Raw genomic sequence first — 24391 nt, 5'->3', positions numbered from 1 at the left:
TGGAAAATGAAATAAAATATTTTAGCCTACCATTAAAATAATTCAAATATTACTAAAATAAATTAATGTTCTAAATATAGAATTTTTTTATAAGTATAATAGATTTAATTTTTAAACAATGATTTAATATTGTTCAAATTATATTAAGTCTTGATTTGACTTGAAAGTAGTAAGCGATATACATACACCACACACACAATGACATCTTAGAAAGGGCACGGAAGAAGATTAACGCTACACACGCCACCATTTTGTGAGCATTTCTACTTGTGCAGTTTAAGGGGACGGTTGTGTGTTGCGAAGTCAAAAACTCCTTCTAATTATAAACCTACACATCTAAAATGTAAGTAAAATATAATATTTGATTCAGAAAATATATATATTTGTCTATTAACACTTATTTATAAAGATATCCTGTGTGGAAGAGTAAAATACTTTGAATATTCCATGGCGTCGGTTTCTGTTCCGACAGATTGTAATCTTTCATGATATTTTATTGTTTATGGAAATCAAAGTATGGAGGCAAATAATAGTTCTACGCGATAATAACATTTCAAATGACATAAAAACCTACTTTTTTTTTTATATAAGTTAAAACATTCGGATTTGGCATAATTAGTCCCCGTTACTGCGGTAAATTGAGAGCACAACATGGCGGTATTCCGACTTTCCCTTTTTAGCATAATCGACTGAATTTTGTGATTAATTTTATTGTATATTGTTCAGCTTATTACGTAAAGTTGATTTGATTTGAAAATAGATATAAAATATACCTAAATTTTTGTGTTCTAAATGTCTCATAATCAACCAGTATTATTTTCGTCGCCGGTCGATATTTTTTAAATATAGATAAACTGACAGTGGGTGTCGATTATTGAATTCAGTAATAGGCCTATCAAGGACATTGTACTTATTTATACGAGATGCGTGTTATTTAATTTTTACTGTACTATTAAATTGTATTTTAGCACTAATCGAAAGAAACTTGTTATTATTTACAGACACAAAATGTCACGTTTCCGCGAGTGGGATCTTTCCTGCAAAGTTTACGTTGGGAATTTAGGAAACAGTGCTAGTAAACACGAGATCGAAAGTGCATTTAATAAATATGGCCCACTCAGAAACGTATGGGTTGCAAGAAATCCACCTGGTTTCGCATTTGTGGAATTTGAAGATCCACGAGATGCAGAAGATGCAGTTAGAGGTTTAGATGGAACGTATGTGTTATGTAAAAAATTTGTAACAATTAATTAAGAAAAAATGTTCAATACAGTTTCATGAATTTTTATAATACAAGCAGTACTTTTGTTTTACAGACGCTGTTGTGGAAATAGAGTGAGAGTAGAGATGTCCTCTGGAAGAAGTCGACGTGGAGGCGGTGGACGGAGACCAGGTCCAAGATACTCCAGGTAAGGAATCTCATAGTGTTAAACATCCGCATTTTACAGCAACATTTGAGCTGCTGCAGACGGCTAAGTGTCTCGCCAAGTAGGTATTACAGTGCAGTTATTGAATAAGGATGTCAAGTAATAATGCACGGGTTTCGGTGAACTTCTTTTTTTATGCACAGCGGATGTAAATCATTATTTTTTCTTTTTTTTTTTAAATTATACAGGAATGTGGATAGAATATATTATGTATTTGCATTTATTTGATCTCATTGCTCTTCTGGCTAGTACCCTTATATAACCAAATAGATCAGAGTTTTAACCAGAATTAAATCAATTGAATCTATGAAAATAGTATTGAAAGAAATATTTTGAAAACTATACGTTATTTTGTCATGTAAAATATGAAACTTCAAGAAGTTAGCCGAAGAGCACATAAATACACTGCATGGGAAACCTAAACGGGAGATGCTAGGGCAAAGTTTTAGCTATGACAGAGGTAGCGATTTGATTTAGTGCTCATTTTTTTCCCGTTCTAGTCTCCTTGTGAATACGCTTAGCAAGAAAAACAGGATTCACAATACCAAATATCTTTTTTGACAAACTTATAGGTCCAGATCTCGCAGTCCCCGAAGGAGATCACTGGGTCGTTATCCGAGGTAAGACTCCCCTAGCCCTGTTAACCGTAATTTTCAGGTGCGAGTAGACAAAAGAAAGAAATCAAAGCGAAACACGGTGCTCGGCAACAAAATCAGCAGTCCGAAAACATACAACAGTTTTTCTTAATTTTTTTTAGGTCCTGGTCAAGAAGTCCACGCAGATCACCAATTAGCCGATATTCCAGGTAATTAATTTGTATTTTTTAACTTTTTCAAATTTTCAGGGCCTTACCAAGCACAGTTAATCTACAAATTGCAAAGTAGGTATTCACAAATACCGCTTGTATTGTGATCATCGCAATTTTGCACGCTGAATCACAATATATATATTTATATATATATATATCGAAACATGTAGAGTAATATTATTTTAAATATTGTATTGAACACTTGAAAATTGCGTAATTGTCACGATCGGCGGTGAAATATTATTTATTAATTGACATTAGTTGGAGAGGACAGGACTAAATATAATATGTGGTAGATAGAAAGCGAAGAAATAGATTCGAAAAAAATAGAGATTTAATGTCAAGACTTAGTTTTCAATTATTGAAGCTCGTTCGGTGCATAAACAGAGCACCATATAAATAAATCGTAACGGTGTCTGGTGTTAAATTTATCATTTCAAAGCAATTTATTTTTAATGCTTATTGTGCTCTTATTATAATATAGAACCTGATTAATTTCATAAGTGTCTGAAAGAATTTTTATAAGTGTCGAAATTATTTGGTATCTGAATATTAATCTTAGTATTTAATATGTTTAAATACATTGGAAATTATTATTTAATAAATTAGTATTTTATTTGAAAAATGTTCCAATTCTATTTCAGATACCGAATGAAGCACAAAAATTTAGTAAAATAGTTTATTACATAATAAAGGATTTCAATATTGAAAATAGTTGAGATGCACTTCGTATTTTAGTTACTTTTTATTTATCGTATGCGCATTGAAGCAGCTTGTAGTTATATTTAATTACTTTTTCATATATTAGCTTTATATACGAGAAATATTAAATACTATTTTAGCACACTGCACAATGCGTTACGATAAATATATAAAGTATAAGTTGAAACTGTACATCCATCATATAAATTTAATCGATCAACTGCAAGTAGAGTCTTCTTTTGTACGCATTAGAGTGGGCAGTCTAGGATAATTGTAACGAAAACTATCTTTAACAAGTGAAATATGTGCAATTTTGTGAATTTGGATTAAGAAAAAGAAAAAAAGAACTCGCGTATACCGATAGTGGCCAGGAGTATGATAACTGTGATGGTTATATTGCTAAAACTGACGTTTGCAGATTCTACCAGCGTCAGCTCCTAGCTCTGCTCGTCTCCCCGCCACTACTACTACTGCTACTACTACTACTACTACTACAGCCACCGTGAAAAAAAGTCTAGCAATCAAAACTGAACAAAAAAAAGCCTGCCTGCCCACTAACTTCCCAACCAGTCACCATCAGTCACCACCAGTCACCGGTAGGAGCCAAGTCGTCCGTCAGTTGACAGTCCGATGCTGTCCGTCAGTCCGTCAGTCCGTCTGTTCCCCTTCAAAAAGACTTCTTCGGGCTACCTCAACCTCTAGCGGCTAGGAGCATCGTGAATCCATCGAACAGCCGACGCGATATGAACGAATACTTCTGTCAAAATCTCAGCGCGTCAGTCCGTCCGTCCGTCCCAACTTCTACTACTACTACTACTGCTACTACTACTACTCGTCAACCATCACGTTAAACTTAGCCGACAACGCGACCGCCACTTCTCTTCGACTGAGCAAAGCAAAATGATCACCACCTACACACCATCCCACCACCACCCAACCAAGTACCACCACCACCAACCACCACTACATGTTCACAGTTGTCTGGTATTTCACCGATTTTCAAAGATTTTTATCTTTTTTTTTTTATTATTATTTTTTAAATCTAATCGATGGTGTCACGTTCTCTGCAGTCCAATGGCAGTGTTTCTATTAATAATTAATTACTGTCTATTCAACAGATTTTTTAGAGAACGGAACACACGAGACACTGGTTAACATTTGTTTTTAATTATTTTAGTGATATCGCGGTACGCATTGGACCAGGGAACTGCCGCCTGTTACATAATATGTATTTATTGCTATATTATATTATATATTATATATATAATATAACAGTTACTTGTGAAGATTTAATTTAACTAAATTAATCCTACTTTCGTTTATTGGTTTCTCATTATTGGTGAGATGTCATTTTGTATTAATTATTGTGTCTAACTAGTTTTATCATCCCCTTAGGCAAATAGGAATTAGCCAGTCCTAATTCTATTACGGTTGCCTTGCGATCGTTTCCGTACCCATGTGTTTAACGCGCGACATTTTGTTTCGTCTCATTCACTTGATAGTATTTAGTATGCAATATTTGATTTTACGTATGTTTGAATCATAATTGAAAGGAGTGTAAGTTCAAATTTCAGATAGTGTGGCCATTTAGACAAACATTAATACCATTAATTATATATGCAACAGTATTGTGAAATTTTGAGACGGAGTAGAAAGTCGTGCATTAATAATTTGTTTTCTAAGTTTTAGTTAAAATGGTATAAAATGTTTTTTTAATATTGTAGGTCAAGGTCCCGTAGCCCTCGCAGGAGATCCCTGACCCGTAGCCGCAGCCGAGACCGCCGTTCTCGTTCGGATTCCCGTGACAGACGGTACTAACATTACCACAAATTACAAAACAAACCAAAAAAGAGAAGAAGGGATTAGATAAAGAAAGTCATCCTCGGGTGTATTTTTATACTATTTAACGTGAAAACATCTTTGATAATACGATCTATGATCGTTGAAATGGATAAGAGAAATGAAAAAGAATATCTTTGATAAACTTAATAGAATTCGGGTGTACAATTGGAAGCTCTGATTTTGAAGTTACTAACATAAATGTGTAGCTTTCCAGTGACAAATGTGATTGTCTAGTATTATCATTTCTTATCTGGTTGTACATAACGCGTATGTATTATCTGAAGGGCATATCCCAAAGGAGCTGAGCGCGGAGCAGTTTGGCTATTAGTAATATTCTTTGGAAAAGATATGTATATTTAAATACATATAAGGGTTTATAACGATTTGTTTCATATAAGATTCAAGTCGTTTCAAAGCATATAACATAGATTCGAAACGATTCAATCAGTCGTGAGTCTATCTCTAATGCCGATTCGCTCGTTTCCGTTCACAGTGTGCCTTATCTTAGTGACTTCAGGATTAAAGTTCTCAATTATACAACTAAGGGCTTTAATTCTGTCGTGCTATCACACTCTTAGTGGTAGCTGCCTGATAAGAAATGATTGCACTGGACAGTTACTTTTCATTAGATTGTCGCCAGAATCCATTTCTAGAAAAGAATTAAAGCTTCTGGATATACGTTCAAATTAAACGAAACATAACTTTTCTTGTGTCTTCACTGCCATGGAAAAGTTAATCTGTGATATTAACCAGATTAGTATAGTTACAGCTTATTTCAGTTTATTTTTCATCTGTTATATCGTCTTTACACTGAGTTTCCGGAAATATGCTAGTGCAAAGCAGCGATGTAGTTGAATTAAATTGTGGATCAAGTGAATATTTTCTAAGTGTATTCTCTATTTAATTGCAGTTAGATGCTAAAAGTGTTCGAGAAAACGGACCGACTAAATGTGCCGGATGTGGAAGACAAAAAGAAAACCGATTTTATATGTACATAAACAAAGAAAAAGAAAAGATATAATCGTTACCACGCGTACATACTCGGGCGAAGCAATGATAATAATAAAAGACATTTATAAGAGATACAGAACAAACACACGTACACACAATGGTTAGTATTTGAGTTGTTAACTTTATACACGGGTCAATAGTCACATACGTGTGTAATTATTAATAATATTAGACACAATGGTACATACAAATGTATGTGAGTGGTTATACATGCAGGGGCACACTTCTACACACACATACATTGACACGTACACGTATTATGTTAGGATGTATTGTACATGCATACAAAATTTTTTGTGACGCGAGCTATCGAATACGATGGATCTCTTACGAAATGTGCTCATTGCTTTAAAGTGTACGAGTGAGATAAATTCGGTTTGCAAATGAGAACATTATAACGATAGAGGCATAAACTGTGAGTGTTTAACCGACAGCAAGGTATCGTACAGACTCGGGCCAGAGACGTTTTTAGTGTGAAGAAGTTCACGGGAAAAAAAGAAATGGTCGTTTTAAGTTGTATTAATTATTTTGTACTCTTACGAATCTAAGACTTTAAAATAAAAGTGTATCGTATAATTCTTTTTGGCTTTCCTATTGCGATAGCAACTCGATGTCTATTAATAAGAATTAATAAAGTACTAAAATAGAGTAGATTGAAATTGCGCCTAATATTTTTTCTGGGTTTTCTTATTTATATATTAGTAATCTAATCCAGCTGATCCATTCCATTATTCCACACTAGAAAATCCTATTTAGTAATTTTAATTAACTTTTACAGTATAGATGGACATATTTACTATAAACTGTATAATTATTATTGTCATAGGCATATGTGGTTTATTTGTTCAACATATAAATGATCATTATTAAAATAAATTTAATTTCAGAAAAGTTGTTAGATTAAATAAAATTTTCAATTTTATACTTTGTGTATCTATATAAAAATTTCAATTAAATGTTTTCATTAATATTGAAATTAGTTTCATTCATTATTAAACTTACATTTTTTCAGATCATCGATTCCATTGAAACAACGAATCTACTTAAACATAATTAACATTGCCTAAGCGAAGCATACATAATCGAACTCCTTGTTGGCAATAATGATAATCTCTTATGGGCAGAGCAAGAGTTTCGTCGAAAAGCTTTAGAATTTCTAAATAAGACTTTAACGCTTCTTCATGTTTCCCGTCCTCGAGATACCTTGAAGCTACTTTGAAAATTGAATCCGTATCCTGTAAGGCTTTTAAACCTTTCAAAATGTTCGTATTCTTTCCACATTTAGAACACCTGATCATAAATTCGAGCGTGTCTGTTTTTACAGGTAAAACGTTTCCACATTCTTTCCCAGTATCGCACTTGAATCTAAAAAAATTTTTCCGATAATCGTATTTTACATTTTCCAATGTGTTTTATATTATTAAAATTTGTTACTTGTTTTACTTATTGATCTTTTACATCTTTTTTTTGTTCTATACTATTTTTGTATTTCAGTAAACAGTTATGATACCTTAGAACGGTTGGATCAATTTCTTCTAAAAGAGGCCAGTGTGCTGCACATGCTTCACAGTTGCAATCAAACCAGTATTGCCATCTTAGTTTCCTCTTCCGTTCAGCTTCGGGAGTAGTTGTAAAAATTGGACCATAATTCTCAGAGATTTCCTCTCCCGCTGAAATGGAGCGAATTGCTCGTACAACTATAGTGGTACCAACAAAGTACCTATATATCCAAAGATAGTTGTTTACAATCTACTATTTTGCAGTTAATAATATTGGTATGTGGAAGTTCTTAAGTAGATAGTGTTACATTATTTGTTACATTCATTTCATTATCATTACATTTTAAATACAAAAGATTCCGCTTACCTAATAATACCAGGATTACATGAATGATTAAATAAAGATATAGTCGGGTAAAGTCCTCCACCAATAAAAGTGCTCTTAGCGTTTGCTAAAGATCTATTTAATTTTAGCATTGTTAATTCTGATATCTGAAATTCAGATGTATACGTATTTGTGAAGTAGAAATGAAAACGGTAGAAAAGTGTATACCTCAACATTATTGTAATATTTCATCTTTATAATTCACATTTTTATGCTGTTTTAGATCCTTTTTATTCTGTATGCAATACTACTTTTCTTTAAGTAGTGATACTTAACTAAGAGTCGTGATACTGATATTTAACAATTTTTTTCTTTTTTTTAAATGTATTATAAAACATATCATTGACAAAAACAGAGTGTGGCGAATAGTGCATTTCAATAATTCAGACACCAGAGTATAATTTACCTCGTGACAATTAAATTGTAGCACCATCAAATTATGTAGAATTAGACCACCTATAAATAATTCACCCTCAGAAGGCTTCCCTTCGGCCGTATCTGGTGTTTTAACATGTTCCGGAAAGTAGGGGCCTTTTTTTAATAGTCTCAATAACCAAGTAGCGATGTACGTTCTGTGGAGGAAATCTTCTGTTGTTCTTTCGTTCTCATGGGTTACTATAATAGTACAATAAAAAATATGAACGTATGACAATACAAGTACGTATCATATCACTATTGATAAAATGAATTGTATCCAATTTATTTCGATTAAAATAATGCATTTATAATCAGAAAGAAAAATAATATTGTGCTAATAACTTTAGCGTTAAAATATCCTATTTTTGGTGGTAGTAATGCAGACTTTTATTGGATTAAAAAATATTTGCCTAATTCTTACAAAAATGCAACAATTGATTAATTAATTACTTAGTCCATAGAAGGCTTCGAAGTCTTCTGGTTTATGAGGACGTTGTGTAGAGATTTCGAATTTACCCTTCGAAGTTATTAGCTTATCTTTCAATTTAAACAACTCCTCAAAGGGTCTTTGAGTGATAACTCTTAAGGCCAGGAAACAATTTATGGAAGTATTTGAGATCCACAAACTGGGCAGTATAACACATTCTTTCTCGTGGATCTTTGCATCCGCGTTTCTACAGGTAGTACTACAGTATGCCACGCAACTACATACTTGGCAAGCACCTGGTATTGGCACGAATACTTTTGTGAAACAATAATGACAATGGGTGAGTCTGAAATAAGATTATTTGAATTTCACTATTAGTTGTTGCGTAAAGCATATCGCAACTTCAGAATACCAATAAAACGTTATAGATTTAATAAAACCTTAGTTCTGCCTTTCTTAGCTTAATTAATCTAACTTTTTCAAATATCCGAGAAAAATTCATAATTTTCTTTTCGACGTCCTTGTTCTTCTTCTCTAAACATTAAGAATTTAATTATCTGTACTTTACAACAGGTTGTGCTGCCGCAAAAAATAAAGATAAGAGGAAAAGGAGAGGAAGATCATTTCATTCTGCTATGAAACTTTTCAATATGATTATCTTCATGCCTCTCAGGAGAAGCAACCAAGGAAGAAAAACAAGTTTAAAACGCAAGCAAAGCATAATCGGCTCAGAATATTATTAAATAGGACATTTTTTCTCAACTGAGAAGAACAAAGTTAGAAAATTACATATTGATTGAACAAGTCATAATCAGTGGCAGTAAAAAATAGTAATCAAGTAGCGATAATCGGTCAAGTAGTTTCACCTGTATTCTGCTAATAAGAACGCGCAATGTGGTTTTTCTATGGCTAATATTTCGCCAGGTTCGATATTTTTAGTAGCAACTGCGTGCCTGCCTATGTCACCGCCCTCATCTTTAATCTCAACCGCTCTACTGCAAGAAGGGTACAAAGGATTACAGTCATCGATCTGCGGCTTCGCTTTCTTGGTTTCATTTATTTTTCCCTTATTCTGCGGAATCTTGGAGGCTTGCGCTAGTTGATTACCCTTCTCCATCACCGCAAGCATGACCCTAATGTCCGCTTCGAGCTTTTGTTTCTTTTCTAACGACAGTTTCGCATTGTCTAGAGATTTCAAAGCTTTTCTAAACGCCAGCATAGCCTCCTCGTGTCTTTTCAATCCGAGCAAACATCTGGCATATCTTTCTTTAATTTTGTACTGCAATTCCTTCGGATAACCAGCTCGCATAGCTTCTTCTATATCTGTTAGGGCATAACTATGCTGTTCCAAATGATACAGTGTTGCTGAACGATTTGCTAATATAACGCTTAAATCTGAAAAATATGTGTGTTAATGACAGACTAAATTAAGACTTGGTTTATGAGTAAATGTAATTCACAATTAAATAATGGTAAATTGGATTAGATATTGTACACTTGCAACAATTGAATATAGACATAGCATTCTAAAAATTACAGTTTAAATTTTAATTTTATATATATAGAAGCACTTTAAGTAGTTTAAAAACTACTAATTAATGTAGTATGTAATAATTGTAGTAATGTAGTTAACTAATGGAGGTAACGTCAATAATCATTAATTACCTTTCCGCGGTGCCAGTAAAACCGCATTCGAATATGTTTCCAAAGCTTTAATATATTCGCCACGGCCAAAATATTTGTTACCGGCATCTTTTAATTCAAGTGCTTTTTCGCTGTTTTTTAGCATCTGATCTTCCACCTCTAAGGACAAAGCGTAAACCTCTGGATAACTTAGTATGAAGCCGATTCTTTCCGAGTTGTTATCGAAGGCTGCGAATTTCTTCATATCGTTCGGTGTGATTGCATTTTGCAGCTCGAAGAAATTAGACCGGAAGTAATCGCTGACCTCGTCATCTTCTTTTTCCAACATTTTTTTATGCACTTATAATTAACTTTCTATGGAATAAAATACTATAATACATCTGACAAATTTATAATAATTATTCTTTTACAGGTATCCATTATATTGATGCACTGTTGCTTTGCACTGTTTATATTGGACTCCTTTACGAAAAACGTATGTACAGATAGAAATTCAGAAATTCTTTTTATTTTAAAGTAAAATTATTCTTTTACTTTTTGCTGATTAAAGAAATTATGCTTATTTCCAGAACGTTTCTCTTCACTAACGGAACGATTTTCAACTTTTCAATCAAACGTGCATTTTAATGACACGTTGCCGGTCGACGACATTCGAAACTACTGGCATCACGTACGAGCTTTCGAAAACTAAATTCGTCTATTTCTGTTCGTGCTATTTTTGGTTCTCCGAATAGTAAAGTATAGTGTGTGATATAACAAGGAAGCAGGACAGAAGCACGTGTAATTACCGGAGCTTAAATCTAATGACTCTATCTTGTTTTACAAATTAAGTCTTGTGATACAGATTGATCGTTGGGATTAACATTTAAAGCGGAGTCTTTAATCAAATCATTATTCTGCGAATCCTCGTTGAGGACTCTTGTACATTTAAAACTCATTTAACTTAAATTGCTTCATTTTAATATAAGTCCGTAGAGTAAGATATTAATTTTTGTTGGGTCATTTCGTGCCAAGTGGATTACTTTTTTTTCTTTGATGTTTGGCATTCTGTTGAAAGTGAAATATGTTTTAATCCATGCGAAAGATTCATTTTCATATTTTACCGTCTTTCCTCTTCAAATTTCATTGTTATAATTTTTCTATACTTTATAATTGCAGTCGAGAGAAATTGATAACGATTTGAGCACATGGTGATGCAGTTAATTGTAAGTAGATTTAGATACGCGCAACGTTCGGTCTGTTCTGTATTCTCCGAATCTACTTGCCGACCGTGCAATTTATTCAGCTGAATTTGCGTAAAGGATCATCCACTTATCTTCGAATCCAGAAACAAAAAATGGATGAAAATAAAAGCATGCAAGTATCTTATTACAATTTTATTATTTTTAATTAATACTTTTATTAGTATTATTTTGAAATATATTGCCTAATTATAAAATAAAAAAATGTATCGATTATAGTTTTTTAATAATTGTAATGTATATAACCAAAATGAAGAGAATTATCAGGATTATTTTCAAGTAATATCGACCGCTAAAATTCGTTTGTCTGAGCTCGTATATATTTAACATAAACGGCTCTTTTCAGTCTATGTATCAAGTTTTTCATATTGCTTATACTTTGTGTAATCGGTTTATCGTTGTTCATCGTTTCGTTTGAATGCGGTACGAACGTGACAAATCTCTATTTACATGGATGACTTTGTTATTCCTAAATTTGAAAAATCGGGTATAACTTTATACATGTATATTTATATTGTTCATCTAGGTAACACTGACGGTCAAATTCACCGGTTACGGCAAACCATAACAAAGTCGTCAGTTTAACTTATACGTTTTTGTAACGCTCGCCTCAAATTCAAACCGAATAATCGATGACCTCACAATATATCTATCCACATATAAGTAATCCGCACGAAAGATCTGGTAACTAGAGTGAGAACGGACGTTGACGTGTCACAACGTACTCGGAGAAGAAAAAGTTATCGAATCGATCATAGTAAATTATAGCAACTTGGAGGACTGTTAGACTTATCTTTGGTAAATCTTCACTTTATATTTAAATTCACTGTTATCATCGAAAAATTACAATTGATACAATTTAATTATTAAATATAATTGTAAATCTTTTAACTAACATTTTAAACATTTTTAAGAAGAAATTCTATGTTATATTTCCGTGTGAGATAAATCGTATAAAATTGTGATTATAGTTATCGAGCTTTTCAAACTCGATAGAAGGCTTTCTTGATGATCTTGACGATCTGAAATATTTACAATATTAGTTCTCTGTTTCGTATCATTCTCTACCGATTTGAACAAAATTCAAATAAACAATAATTCAGTATAAGTAAATTAAATATTATGAAAATTCTGTAATTTACATACAATAGTTTAATAGTTTGAATCGCTGTACGTTACAACAGCATAAAAAATTCGTACGTAGCATTTGAAAGAATAGTATAGATATAGAATCGCCTATTTTTAAAATAATGTTTGTTATAATTAATATCAAAATAACAAATATTTTTAATTCTGAAATATCTAGATAATGCATGATTTACTCGAGACTTAAAATTGGCAGCAAAATATGATAAAATACTTCTGGTAGAGAGTAAGGCATTAGAGATCGTTATTAAAATACATCAGTAAAGTCGTTAAAAAATCGAGGAATAAGCACAAGAAATCAAGGTAATTTTTGAATTTTTTACGTATTTGTATTAATCATCAGGATTTTCGATTAACGTTGTTAGAAAATACTTGTTTTTGAAATTTTTTATTCGTTTAGCAAAAAAATTTAAAGCTTTAATATGTTGTTTTAATAAGTAGCTTCTCAAGCTCTTTTACATCTGAATTCATAAAGAGAGTTGAAAAATATTGGTTTGCTTTACCTCTATTTTTGAGATATTTTAACAAAAAAATATTAAATTACTTTATAATTAACATAAAATATTAAAATGATTTTCAGGGCACTGATATATCTGACAAAAGATAAACACGAAAGACCGATTACATGGACCAACAATGAAGTTACCAAATTACTGACAAATTGGCAAGAAGTCAAATTTTAAAGAGCAAAGGCATAAAAGAAAAACGTTGAAATTAACTAACAATTAACTTTTTACTGAAGCACAATTCGTAAAAGATATTCAATAAATATGAAGGTACGTATCGTTGAAATTATTTGTTTAAAATTTAATTTGTAATTGATAATTCGAGAAATATCCACTATTACTTGAAAGGTGTAAACATATATGTAATGATTTTCTGTAACGGTATCCAAAAGTTATAGCAATTTCGACCTCCCATGTGTACACAAATCATTTCGTGGTTGTGTTCTTAGTCAGATATTGAAACGTTTCTAATTATCGAGACAATGATAATTAAATTTTATAGCTGTTCATTTATTCCGTATTTTAAACCTGCGGCTTGCATATAACAATAAATTTTCTAAAAATTCCCAAAAGCATTTTTAGACGTACCTAGCCCCAAATTTGAAAAATGTTCCAACTGTAATTTTACAACAATCGTAATCTAATCGTCCTCATGAAGTTCAAACGTTGTGACGCTTTGCAAGTATCCAATATAGCCCGCTCATTCTTTATATCTCTGTGAGTTGCCGTGGTCGATCGTAGGAATTCTTTTTAAGAGTTTGTTTGTTTTTATCAACATTCTTTTTCGTTCTGGTTATCGCATTTTTCGTTACGCTTATTTATATAATTGATTCTCTGCTGTTTGTTATTTATCGTCTGATTTAAACATTGCAAATGGTACATAATGTGCAAATTAAACGCTGGACGTTGTCGTTGATCAAATTGAAATGATATGGAATCTTGTGAAAGTATTAGACAGAATCAATGACGCTGGATACAGTGTTATTAATTTGAAGCAAGATTATTTTTCAACGCGTTGCCGTTTCTGAGCAGAAGAACCATCTGTTTGTACCGGTATCACGATGTACTTCTAAAATAGTTTAGATACGTGGATAATGAATGGATAGAATACTTGCAAAGAGTCCAAGGTGAAAAAGGACAAGGCGGCCCTGTATAGATATTGTGCGGGATTAGAAGTAGTTCTGACAAAATGAAACCAAGCATCGTCTGGAAGAAATATTTGTGGGGATGTTTCCTAAATAAAATTTACTTCGGTTACAATTTAACATCTCGCAGTAGTGAGGTTTTGGAATAGAAGATAACGGGAGTTTCATTTTGTACATATCAACTGTATTTAACTATCTTGTGACTCGATGCATATTGGATTCTTAAAACACATATTACATTGCTAGTAATATTTACATCTCTTCGGATTAATTTACTCCACTACATCTATTGATAACCACAGCGTAGTGCCTTCCATTTTCTCTTCCATACTTAACCGAGCAGCGTTATAGAATAGATATTCCGGAATAACAAACATAATAAATGAACAGCAATAAATTAATGAAACTACTTGAAAATACAAAATAACGATCACGAAACGGTAAAATAGGAATTACAAAAAAACTTTTGGATTACTTGTTGGTTACTGTTAAAAGAAAATCACAAGATATCAAGAAAGAAACATTTTGCACACATTTTTACGCCTTTCAATATAATAGGATTTCAACGATACTTACCTTCTTCATTTGTATTCATCTTACTGTATCTTTTTCCTTGAAGATTTTTTTACGATTTGTGTTCTAAGCTACGTTTGTATGGGCGGGTTTTATATGAAGTTTTTTCATTATTTCATTTGAGCTACGTATAAAATATTGTACTCAATTGTAGCGCAGCAAGAAAGAAATAAGCAGTGATTCCCGAAATAGTTATGCGTGGTCCGTCAAGAAGTTGAATTTTCAACTCATTACTTTTATTGATAATCATTGAAAATATTGAATCAGCTACAATTTCAGCGACATTTTCATCAATTCGCTCGTGTTATCGGTACAAACGGATTGTTCTTTTGATCAGAAACGTCGACGCGCTGAGAAATATTTCTGTGCTTCATCTTAATAACAATGTATCCGATCTCAATGATTCTTTCTAATACTTTCAAATTATTCCGTATCGTTTGATTTTGGTCGTTAATAAAAGCGTCCACCGTTTATCTACGCGTTTTCGCCCCATTTGTGCTTTGCTCCAACTAGACAATGGATAGCAAACCGCGGTGAATCAACTATATGAATAAGCAGAACGAAAAAGTCGGTGACTAGAATTAGAATGAACGATGATAAACACAGAACAAACTCTTAAGAAAGAAATTCTGACGTTCGGTCATGGCAACTCACAGAGATATAAAGAAAGATTAGGTCATATTTTTGATTGTACGCCTTATGGTAAGTCTACACTTTATCTTTAAATTCATATTACATTTATACTACAATTTGAAAGTAAATATTAGTTCTTGATTATGTTACTTTTTGTACGATTTTGTACGTTAGCTTGTAACTTAGAGAATCACTTCACCAAGTCGACCTATTAATTTGCCAATTTCAGATCACACATAGATGTTAATTTTTTAAAATACAACTAATTAATATGGCAACAACTAATTATGTATCGCCAAACTCATCTTCAAAGGAATCAACTGATTCTCGGAATGAAGAAAATGAATCAAATCTTTGTCCTTTCGTAAGTGATAAATTTAATTGTCTCCAATTTACTTTTTTTTAATCAGTTTAGTATATTTATGAATATTATATTATTATTGATTTTAGTACGTCGAATTCAAGTAATTAAATATTTTTATTTATAATTTTTATTTTAAACGATTGCAGAATGTATTAAAATGAAAACCTGATAATTACAGTTGTTATCTAATTGTATAGTAAATTGACCATACAGCTAGTAGATTAACCAAAGAAATAAACCAAGAATTTGGTGACCAATTCACTTTTATGTCGAAAAATTTTCATCGCACATGTTTTATGGCAAAAAATATTTATTTGATGTACTACTTAAATCACTATTAAAGTTTAAACTGAACAGTTTAACATCTTTACATAGAAACTGTTGTGGTCCTTCGGAATAAACTCTGAGGTACCCCTGATAAATTTAAATACGCGAAATCGAACGATTATCGCTTATGCCTGTTCGCATTTTGTTATAATCTACAATTATGATACGCAAGAAGCTACACCTCTACAAGGACATGTATGTATTTAGCTTGCTGTATTTGCACTGTTACAATCATATAAGATACTAATTGATTTATGGGTAACTTTTATAGAAGAATGCAGTAAGAACTCTATCAACGTCGAGAGATGGAAAATGGTTGCTGTCTGCAGATTTTGAAGAAGATTGTGTGGTTGTTGTTTGGGATACTGAAAATGGGTAAGGGCAATCATGTACAGAGTGAAACTATATCGATGGTCAAGTGTACACAATTTTTTTCACTTGAAACCAACCAAATTGGGTTTGAAGCATTTCTAAACGTATTACATATAAATGAAACCTTCTCGCTCTAACTAGCGCACGTCTGCATCAAATCTAAATTGAAGACATAAGTAAAAGTTATTCGGATAAAGCGATATCCGCATTCTGTATGAATAAGAAATGAAAACTTGTATACAATACGATAGAATTCATGTTTATCAAATTATTAATTACCTAAAAAAAAGGAAAACGAAAGTAATTGTAAAGGTTTACTATATTAATTATTATAACTCTTTTATAGTACATCAATTTGTACTTTGTTTAATCCACATGGTGATAAAGAAATGACTGCAGCTAAAATTAGTCCAAACGCTAAATACATAGTGACGGTTGGAAACGAAATTCATCAAAAAGTGCAATTTTGGCTGTGGACTTATGGAGAGGATAAACCTAATGGTTAATTATATACATTGTTTATTAGGTTTATGTAGTTTCTATTTCGAATGGTCTAGCATGATTTTGTAACATTATATTTAATAGTTTCATTTAGTTATGTTTAAAATTTCTCTAATTGTTTTAATGTGCTTATTGGAATCTGCAGAACATTTGTTTTTCGTAACTATCCAGAATTACTAAAGATTATATACTATTTAGCAATTGTGGAACTAACTGAAATTAACTTGGATCGTATAAAGGATATAACTTTTAATGAAGATTCTTCTAACGAATTTGCTTTGACTGCTGATTACAGTGTTGCATTCTTCAAATGGGTTCGTGCAATGTTATTTAAGCGTAGCTACCGTTAAAAAATTATCATTGTTCATTATATTTTTAGCTGTTTCGAATTTGTGGCGATACAACATTTTTGTAATCAAAATTATGCATATGTACTATTTAAACAAATTGTTAATGTAGAAAAGGAAACAACAATTATGAATAATAATTTGTGTAAATTAGGAACAAGATGAATTGAAGTATTATATACCAAAAATTTTGGGCAACGCTCGGCGATATGGGACATTTAATTGTTCTTGTTATATACCTAAAACACAACGAGTATTAACAGCAACAATAAATGGTATTATTTATACACATTCTTTGTACACTTTAATTATTATTCTATTTATATATAAAATTATTATGTATATTTAATCTAAACCTTGCTTGTGTGACATAATTATACCTACTAATTAATCTGATAGCTTGTTGAATTCTCTATTAATATTCAATTTATAAAGTGACATAAAAGAGAAAAATTATTTTTCAAAATTTTACTATTAATCATTAAATTCATAATTGCTTTATAACTGTTAGAGTCAATTGTCCCTCGAAATACATTTTACTTATTATTTTATTTTAACAAATAATAAAGCATTTAAACTTTAGATAATTTCTATTTAATACAATGTTATGCATGAGTATCCTCTAGGAAATGGAACAGTAATACTTGTAACACATAGCAATCATTAATTCGTAGTATATATAAGACAGGTCTCTCTTTAATATTAGAAAGGAAATAACAAAAGAAATTTATTTTTATCCTGAAACTTTAATTATTAAATTCTCATACATAGGATACGTTCTGGTTTGGGGTCTCGAAAGGAAGCAGCACAAGGGTAAGAATCAGATAACAGTTAACAGCATGGAAAAGAAACATTTAAAATCTGCAGCATTGGAGAAGAGCAGTATTATGGTGATATTATGTCATAATGGGTATTTAATTATGACCATAATTTTAAACTTACTCTTTTCTTCCAATTCCTGACAATAGTTATTATGTAGAAGTATAATATAAAATACATATAGATTTGAAAGTAATTTTATATTTTGTATCAAGTGTATAAGCGTATCCTATCTAAGGTAAATAAAGAATATATAATTTTAGATTGATAGTGACGGGTACTTCGAAAGGTCGCATTAATTTTTATGATTATAATCTAAAAATCCTTTACTGGTGTCAACATGAATATCTGGATTCCATCCGATCGATAAGTTTCGATCTTCCATCTACATTAGTGGGACCTGTACCTGCAGTTAGTGAAACTAACTGTAAGTTTGTTACTACTATTACGAAATGTATATCCCTGTTTTTAAACTCTTAACAATGATTATATTTGCATGTGTAAAAAATACTTAAGTTTACTCTGATATAAATTAATTTTTTAATTGTGTCTTTAAAGCAGGTAATAATATATTTTATTTTATAGCTGAATATGATGAAGAGAATGATTTCGAATACGAGGAAACAGAACAATATTGGGAAACTAAATTTAAAGACAGTGCTTGTAAGGAAAAGATAAAGAGCATGCAAAAGTTGGACTCGATAAAGTATTGTGACAATATTTCATCAACGATTACTGTCAATTTAGAAGTAATGTTTAGAAGTCGCAACAAAAATCAGCAAGTTTATACTAAACCACCTCACGTACCAACGGATGCTACTTTGCAAAATGCTCCTTTTTTTGTTGAGAATTTTTTCGTCAGTAAGTGTTATCACATTTCTTGTGACAAACCGGTTTAAAATTTATATAAAATATAAATTCATGTTTAATTCTGTTTATATTTGAAGTTTCTGTGATATTTTTATAAAGGTTGCGCCAGTGGGACAATTGCATTGATAGAAATTCCCGTGCTAAAATGCCGAATTATCTTCAAAAATGTAAACTCATCCATTACCAGTTTAGATGCTCATCCTCGAAGGTATTTATAAAAGATGTTTAATTACATTTTATTTTTCCAATACGGAAAATATTTTATGTGTTCTTAGTACAATAAGTTAGTATGTGAGATAGTGTAACGATACCTTCATACATTTACTATTTGAATTAATTTGATTAATTATAACATCCCGTTCTTCGAATCTGCACGACAAGTTGTCATGCTTTAGGGGCATTTTATCAACAATAGATAATGATACATAGAAATTGGCTTGTATTTAATTGATCAGTATTTTAACCCTGTTTATAATTATATTATATAAAATGGACTGTAACCAGTAATTAATACTGACTATTCGCTATTTATGTACTGATCGTTTAGTATTTTTATACTGACCGAAAATAAATTTAAATATTGATCGTTTAATTTGTTGCTACAAAAATTGTGCAGTTATCTAATTAATAATATAATATACTTATCTAATCTGATTATAATATTTTACACTCATTAAAAGACTTACAATGTTCTACAGAAATTTCTTCTTACAACGCATTAACATCTTCTTTTAATCACAAGCAATTACATAGTAACCGGAAATGCGGGCGGTTTTGTGTGTTTGTACGATTACGAAAAACGTAAGTTCGTTGTATGCAAAAAAACTCCACCTCTCCCGGACTGTACTTTGTTACTGGATGATCAAGTGAAGAGTGGTAATATAATTTACATTACATGCCCAGAGAGCCACGAGAAACTGACTGCGATTACGTTATTAAAATATTCACCTATGGGTGAGTTTCTTTAGCAAGTATATTATGAACTGATAAAATGACAAGAATAGTACGTTCTCCTATTTATGTAAAAAGCTACATTGTCGTGTAGCTGATTTAATTGCATGCGGCCTTGAAAATGGAACGCTTTGGATGTTACATCCTTTTACTTTGGAACCTCTTGATACAAATCCTTACAAACATTCCACGGAATCAATACTTAAATTAACTTTCACTGAGTGTGGAGAATACATGGCTTACGCGGTAACGATTGCCAAAATTTCTTGCCAAAAGCTTTCAATACTGAATTAACTTTTCTTTCAGGACAATACATTAGTAGTAGCTGTGTTTAAAAGAAATCCAGATCAATCAAATGGTTCGCATTTATGGGATTTTCTTGGAAAGTATCGCTCTCACTACGCAACAATAAGAGATGTACTTTTCGGACCAGCTACTTCGGATAGCGTCGTATATCGATTGTTTTCATTAGGAGAAGATCAAAATCTAATTGAATACAGTCTTAAAGATAGGTAAAATAAATATTTACGCCTATGACAATTCAAAAAAGTATCTCTTTCACTGAAATTTTGTTCTCCGAACTTTACAGCGGTCCCTATCCTTATCCTGGTTTAATAATAATTGACAGTTATAAAATTGAATGTGAAGCAACTCCTCTTAGCTTTGCTTGGTATCCTCGATTAGGTCCTGAAACATTTCTGATAATTTCTAATTCACAAGTAACTACTTGATAATATTGAATATTTTATGCAGTGTTTGTCTCGTTATTTTACAAAATTTTAATGTTCATTATGCAATTAGTACAAGTACAGATTAATAAACGATCTGACGAAAACGATTCGAGGAACATTTGTAGGACCACTTTATGGCGCGCCAGTTAGACTATTTAAAGTAATTAAATATATCAATTTAAATTTTGTATATTTCCTTAAAAAAGTATTTTCATAGGTACTACCTGATATGGAACAAAAAGATAATAAATACATGGTATTTGCAACTAATGAGGAAATAGGTCTTCAAATACTTCCTTTAGATGGCAATCCTTATAAGTCTTTGGGAATTATAGGACATCCACGAAAGGTAAAAGAATCACACGCTTTGCGATACAACTTGTATAGTACATATATTAAGCAATTCGCAACTTATGGGTGTTTAATCTTGATAGATCACTAATATTTGCGTCAGTTATGATGGAAATATTTTATTTACATCTGGCTATAACGACCAGTGCGTCTTGATGTGGAAAATAAAATGCAGGTACGCATTAGTAATGCTTAAAAATTAAATAATGTGTCATTGTACAATTATTCAGTCTAGAATATTATTTTTTTTTTTTAATATTTTTTCACTACTTAACGCTTCAGTTGTCACGATCCTAAAAATTCTGTCAGAGGTCGTTTTTAATTCCGTATATATTTCATACTTTATATTAAGGATCGTAACACAATCCTTTTTCAGAGCTGTTGATGTACTGGCACGTTTAGGGGGTAAAGGTCTTACACCGTATTATAGTCTGATTGAGGGCGGTGGCAAAGGTTGGCTTATTAGTGAAATGAAAGACCTGTTTTATTACGCTCAAATCTTGCACCAAGGCGAGAATATAACAGCCCCCAGAGTAATATCCGACATCGTAAGCACTAAAGAAATACCAAATCTTATGCGTGCCATTGGATACTATCCTAGCAACGAAGAGGTAACAATTTCACCGTAATTCTTATTTAAACGTTTCCACTGTTATTTGATTCTCTTGACACAAACTTCATAAACTTATGTGACAATTTAGATAGAAATTCTTATGGGTGAGATCTCTTACAGAGATTACGCGGAGACAGGTCATTTAGTCGAAGAAATTAAATTCGAAGATTTCGTGAAACTGTACATAAATCATCGTCCGGCTTTCGGAATATCTCTGAATCAAATACAGGAAGCATTTAATACCTTTGCCAATTCAAATGAGATTACAAATTTACAATTAGAGAACCCAGCTTTAACTCGAGACGATTTTATACGAATACTGTTTGGAGAAAGTCCGAATGGGTTTACGAAGTCAGACGGCTTACCCTTTGGTTAATATATGCCATTTTTGTTCTTTAAAAGTCAAGCATTACTGGTGTCTCAACATTATTTTAAGTGCATTTTTATTTGAATCTTAAAGAAATTCTTTTCAGGAGAACCATTAACGATTCATGAAGCATTTATGTATATGAAAATTCTCACTGGTGTTGATGAGAATTTAGATGAAATATTTGCTCAAGACAAAGAATCAGCAGCCATAGATTTTTCGTTCTTACCAGAGGTATATCACTCTTAATATCCTTATGAAGATCAGTGATGAAAGAAAGGAAAGAGTAATCGTTTAGGCTCGCCGAAAGTAATGTATTATTATTTTATGATACAGAGGATATCTTACAAAGATTTCACCGCGGACATCATGGGTATCGAGTTGCCGGCGGAAACGAGGGCTGACGATGATTAATAAACCTGTGTCATTATTTGCATTGCTGGCACGTTAACGTTGATTATTATTATCATATTAATATTAATATCGTTACAATGTACTGCGAGTTCTATTTAAACATGTACGAACACTAACGTATTTATCCATGTTTTTTATTTAAAGCATTAAGAAAGGAAATCAACGTTCCAGCGACTCTGTTGAGAATTTTTTCGCTTTTAACTATCGAATCGGCCAGAGAGTGCGAAGGACAAAGATAAGTTTAATCCGTAGAAAGGAGTAGACTCTTTCTTCTTCATCTTCTTGAATCCTGACCGATGCTCGTTTTTATTTCTATTACTTTCTCGTTAGATTTCGTTACGCGATACGTAACATTTAAACAAATTCAACAATTAAATATCCTTTTCAAAAATGAACAGAAATTTTTCACCGACAGGATATTTTCTTCGTTCGAATATATTACATTCGATACCCCAATTTTCTCGCTTGGAAAATATCACGCTTACATTTCAACGAATTTTGATAATCTAAAACATCTTTTAAAGGAACATGAAGCAATCGGTGCAGGTTCAAATAACTGGTTTCGTTAAGATGTTACGGAGCTGTACAATTATCCGGAAAGCGTTTAACGGCTAAGGTGCTGTTATATACAACGACCAAGAACTAGACTAGAAAACGATAAAAAAATTCGCTCGTTAACTTGTCGATCACTCTAAAACATGAAGCGGAACGAAACGACGAAAATTCTATGCTCGAAACTGGGCTTCCCATAACGTGATAACAAAAGGAGAAGAGACCAAAGGAAGGAATGAAGGGCATGAACAGAAGTCCTCAACGTGCGTAATTACTATAAAAATTTCTAGAAGGAAAGAGAAGGAACGAAATTGCGGTCGAACCAAGGGGAATTGTGTGAAGCTTACAAAAATGTGTATCAGACGCATCTGGAGATGATTAGAAACAGGTGTGGTGGTTGTCGAAAGAATACGATCATCCAATGGGGAGCACAGACACCGCCAGCAGTGCCGACAGTCGTTATTAGCCGCAATATCACGATTTCAAATTAATAAGAGCACAGCCCTCCCCTCTCGCGCTAGGCTTCAAGAATTCTCGCTCTACGACGTAGCCTAGAATTTCGTTCTATAACGCTATACTTGCTTATCAGCTACGCTAAATTTATACACCGCGCATTTTTTTTCGTCGTTTAAAAGAAGTACAAACAAATGTACACAAAAAACCTTACTTCATTGTTATAAACTCTAAGGCGTATTTACAGTTATATACATTTTTTTTTCTCTTTCGTTATTATATCGACTTAAGAAAAATATGAACATGGAACAGTGTACAATTGATTTGTTCACCAAGAGGAAAGAAAGAAAACGCTGGTAATAACGACGGCCATTCAATTCTCTCTCCTTTTTGCAAGTTCTATCGATTTCCGTTCAAACGTAATCGAAGATTCGCTTACAACGTAAAATTCATTTGTAATGTACAAAATTCTTATAGATTTGCGAAAATGTTTCTTTCTCTGGACGACTTGAATACGATAGGAATACTCGGAAATATGTTACATCGAAATATTAAATCTGCATTAAAATTATTTTTGTATGCACTTATACAAAGTCAAAGATGTTATGATAATTTAATTTACACAGAAACGAAGTATCAACGCGACAAGCTAATCAAATTTTGCTGAAAGTGATTTTTGAAAATTTTAATGTATTTTCAAGTTAATTTAAACTGATAATCATAGTTGCTTTGAAAACTGTTTACAGAGATCTTCGAAATTTCTTAAAATTCAACATTGAATTAAGAAAATATGAAAGTCTGAATTAATGTAGAAGTTATAATTGATTTGTAGAAATATTAGCTATTAATTTGTTTAATTTCCCCCATAGTCGTGGAGAAGAGTGTATATAGAAAAAGATAAAAAAAGAAGATAGCAATAAGAAAAATTTTTTCGTTTTCCGTTAAAATATTGC

At 32.0% G+C, this 24391-nt stretch overlaps 3 protein-coding genes across 11 annotated transcripts; 2 read left to right on the top strand and 1 right to left on the bottom strand.

Moving 5' to 3' along the window:
* Positions 1 to 183: 183 nt before the first annotated feature.
* On the top strand, positions 184 to 6366 carry LOC143426522 (RNA-binding protein 1-like). Of its 9 annotated transcripts, XR_013102160.1 has the most exons (8): positions 184 to 343; positions 1002 to 1217; positions 1317 to 1409; positions 2000 to 2047; positions 2185 to 2232; positions 3356 to 3533; positions 4662 to 4748; positions 5694 to 6366. XR_013102160.1 is itself a non-coding variant. In XM_076900050.1 (7 exons), the coding sequence occupies exons 2-7, from the start codon at positions 1009 to 1011 to the stop codon at positions 5698 to 5700; spliced, it is 492 nt and encodes a 163-aa protein (XP_076756165.1). In that variant the 5' UTR covers positions 184 to 343; positions 1002 to 1008; the 3' UTR covers positions 5701 to 6366. The 9 variants fall into 9 exon arrangements, 8 of the variants coding, with proteins under 8 accessions (XP_076756165.1, XP_076756166.1, XP_076756169.1 ...); XM_076900050.1 differs by lacking the exon at positions 3356 to 3533; XM_076900051.1 differs by lacking the exon at positions 3356 to 3533 and having other exon boundaries at positions 5690 to 6366.
* A 386-nt stretch (positions 6367 to 6752) lies between these two features.
* Positions 6753 to 10544, bottom strand: LOC143425969 (protein-lysine N-methyltransferase SMYD4). Its single transcript, XM_076899064.1, has 7 exons — positions 10184 to 10544; positions 9385 to 9913; positions 8542 to 8864; positions 8081 to 8289; positions 7657 to 7781; positions 7301 to 7510; positions 6753 to 7155 (listed from the first exon to the last, which is right to left on the bottom strand). The coding sequence occupies exons 1-7, from the start codon at positions 10488 to 10490 to the stop codon at positions 6834 to 6836; spliced, it is 2025 nt and encodes a 674-aa protein (XP_076755179.1). The 5' UTR covers positions 10491 to 10544; the 3' UTR covers positions 6753 to 6833.
* A 5100-nt stretch (positions 10545 to 15644) lies between these two features.
* On the top strand, positions 15645 to 23014 carry LOC143425970 (cilia- and flagella-associated protein 251). The gene is made up of 21 exons (XM_076899065.1): positions 15645 to 15770; positions 16146 to 16292; positions 16369 to 16472; positions 16816 to 16970; positions 17169 to 17284; positions 17472 to 17592; positions 18089 to 18227; positions 18400 to 18563; positions 18722 to 18997; positions 19106 to 19214; positions 19749 to 19960; positions 20052 to 20203; positions 20264 to 20469; positions 20547 to 20676; positions 20759 to 20848; positions 20906 to 21037; positions 21123 to 21214; positions 21416 to 21650; positions 21741 to 22023; positions 22126 to 22253; positions 22356 to 23014. The coding sequence occupies exons 1-21, from the start codon at positions 15678 to 15680 to the stop codon at positions 22431 to 22433; spliced, it is 3162 nt and encodes a 1053-aa protein (XP_076755180.1). The 5' UTR covers positions 15645 to 15677; the 3' UTR covers positions 22434 to 23014.
* The last annotated feature ends 1377 nt before the right edge of the window (positions 23015 to 24391 follow it).

The sequence above is a fragment of the Xylocopa sonorina genome, chromosome 8 (assembly GCF_050948175.1).
Source record: "Xylocopa sonorina isolate GNS202 chromosome 8, iyXylSono1_principal, whole genome shotgun sequence".
Lineage (NCBI taxonomy): Eukaryota > Metazoa > Arthropoda > Insecta > Hymenoptera > Apidae > Xylocopa > Xylocopa sonorina.
Note: the sequence above shows the minus strand (reverse complement) of the source record. Positions and strands in the feature narration are given on the sequence as shown.

Coding starts and splice junctions, on each gene's coding strand:
- LOC143426522 (XM_076900050.1), top strand. CDS start 1,009: ATGTCACGTTTCCGCGAGTGGGATCTTTCCTGCAAAGTTTACGTTGGG. Junction 1,410..1,999: donor CCAGGTCCAAGATACTCCAG/GTAAGGAATCTC, acceptor ACAAACTTATAG/GTCCAGATCTCGCAGTCCCC. Junction 2,048..2,184: donor TCACTGGGTCGTTATCCGAG/GTAAGACTCCCC, acceptor AATTTTTTTTAG/GTCCTGGTCAAGAAGTCCAC.
- LOC143425970 (XM_076899065.1), top strand. CDS start 15,678: ATGGCAACAACTAATTATGTATCGCCAAACTCATCTTCAAAGGAATCA. Junction 20,470..20,546: donor GAATACAGTCTTAAAGATAG/GTAAAATAAATA, acceptor CGAACTTTACAG/CGGTCCCTATCCTTATCCTG. Junction 22,024..22,125: donor GTCAGACGGCTTACCCTTTG/GTTAATATATGC, acceptor AATTCTTTTCAG/GAGAACCATTAACGATTCAT.
- LOC143425969 (XM_076899064.1), bottom strand. CDS start 10,490: ATGTTGGAAAAAGAAGATGACGAGGTCAGCGATTACTTCCGGTCTAAT. Junction 8,865..9,384: donor TTCTTATTAGCAGAATACAG/GTGAAACTACTT, acceptor ATCTTATTTCAG/ACTCACCCATTGTCATTATT. Junction 7,511..7,656: donor TGTAATCCTGGTATTATTAG/GTAAGCGGAATC, acceptor TTGGATATATAG/GTACTTTGTTGGTACCACTA.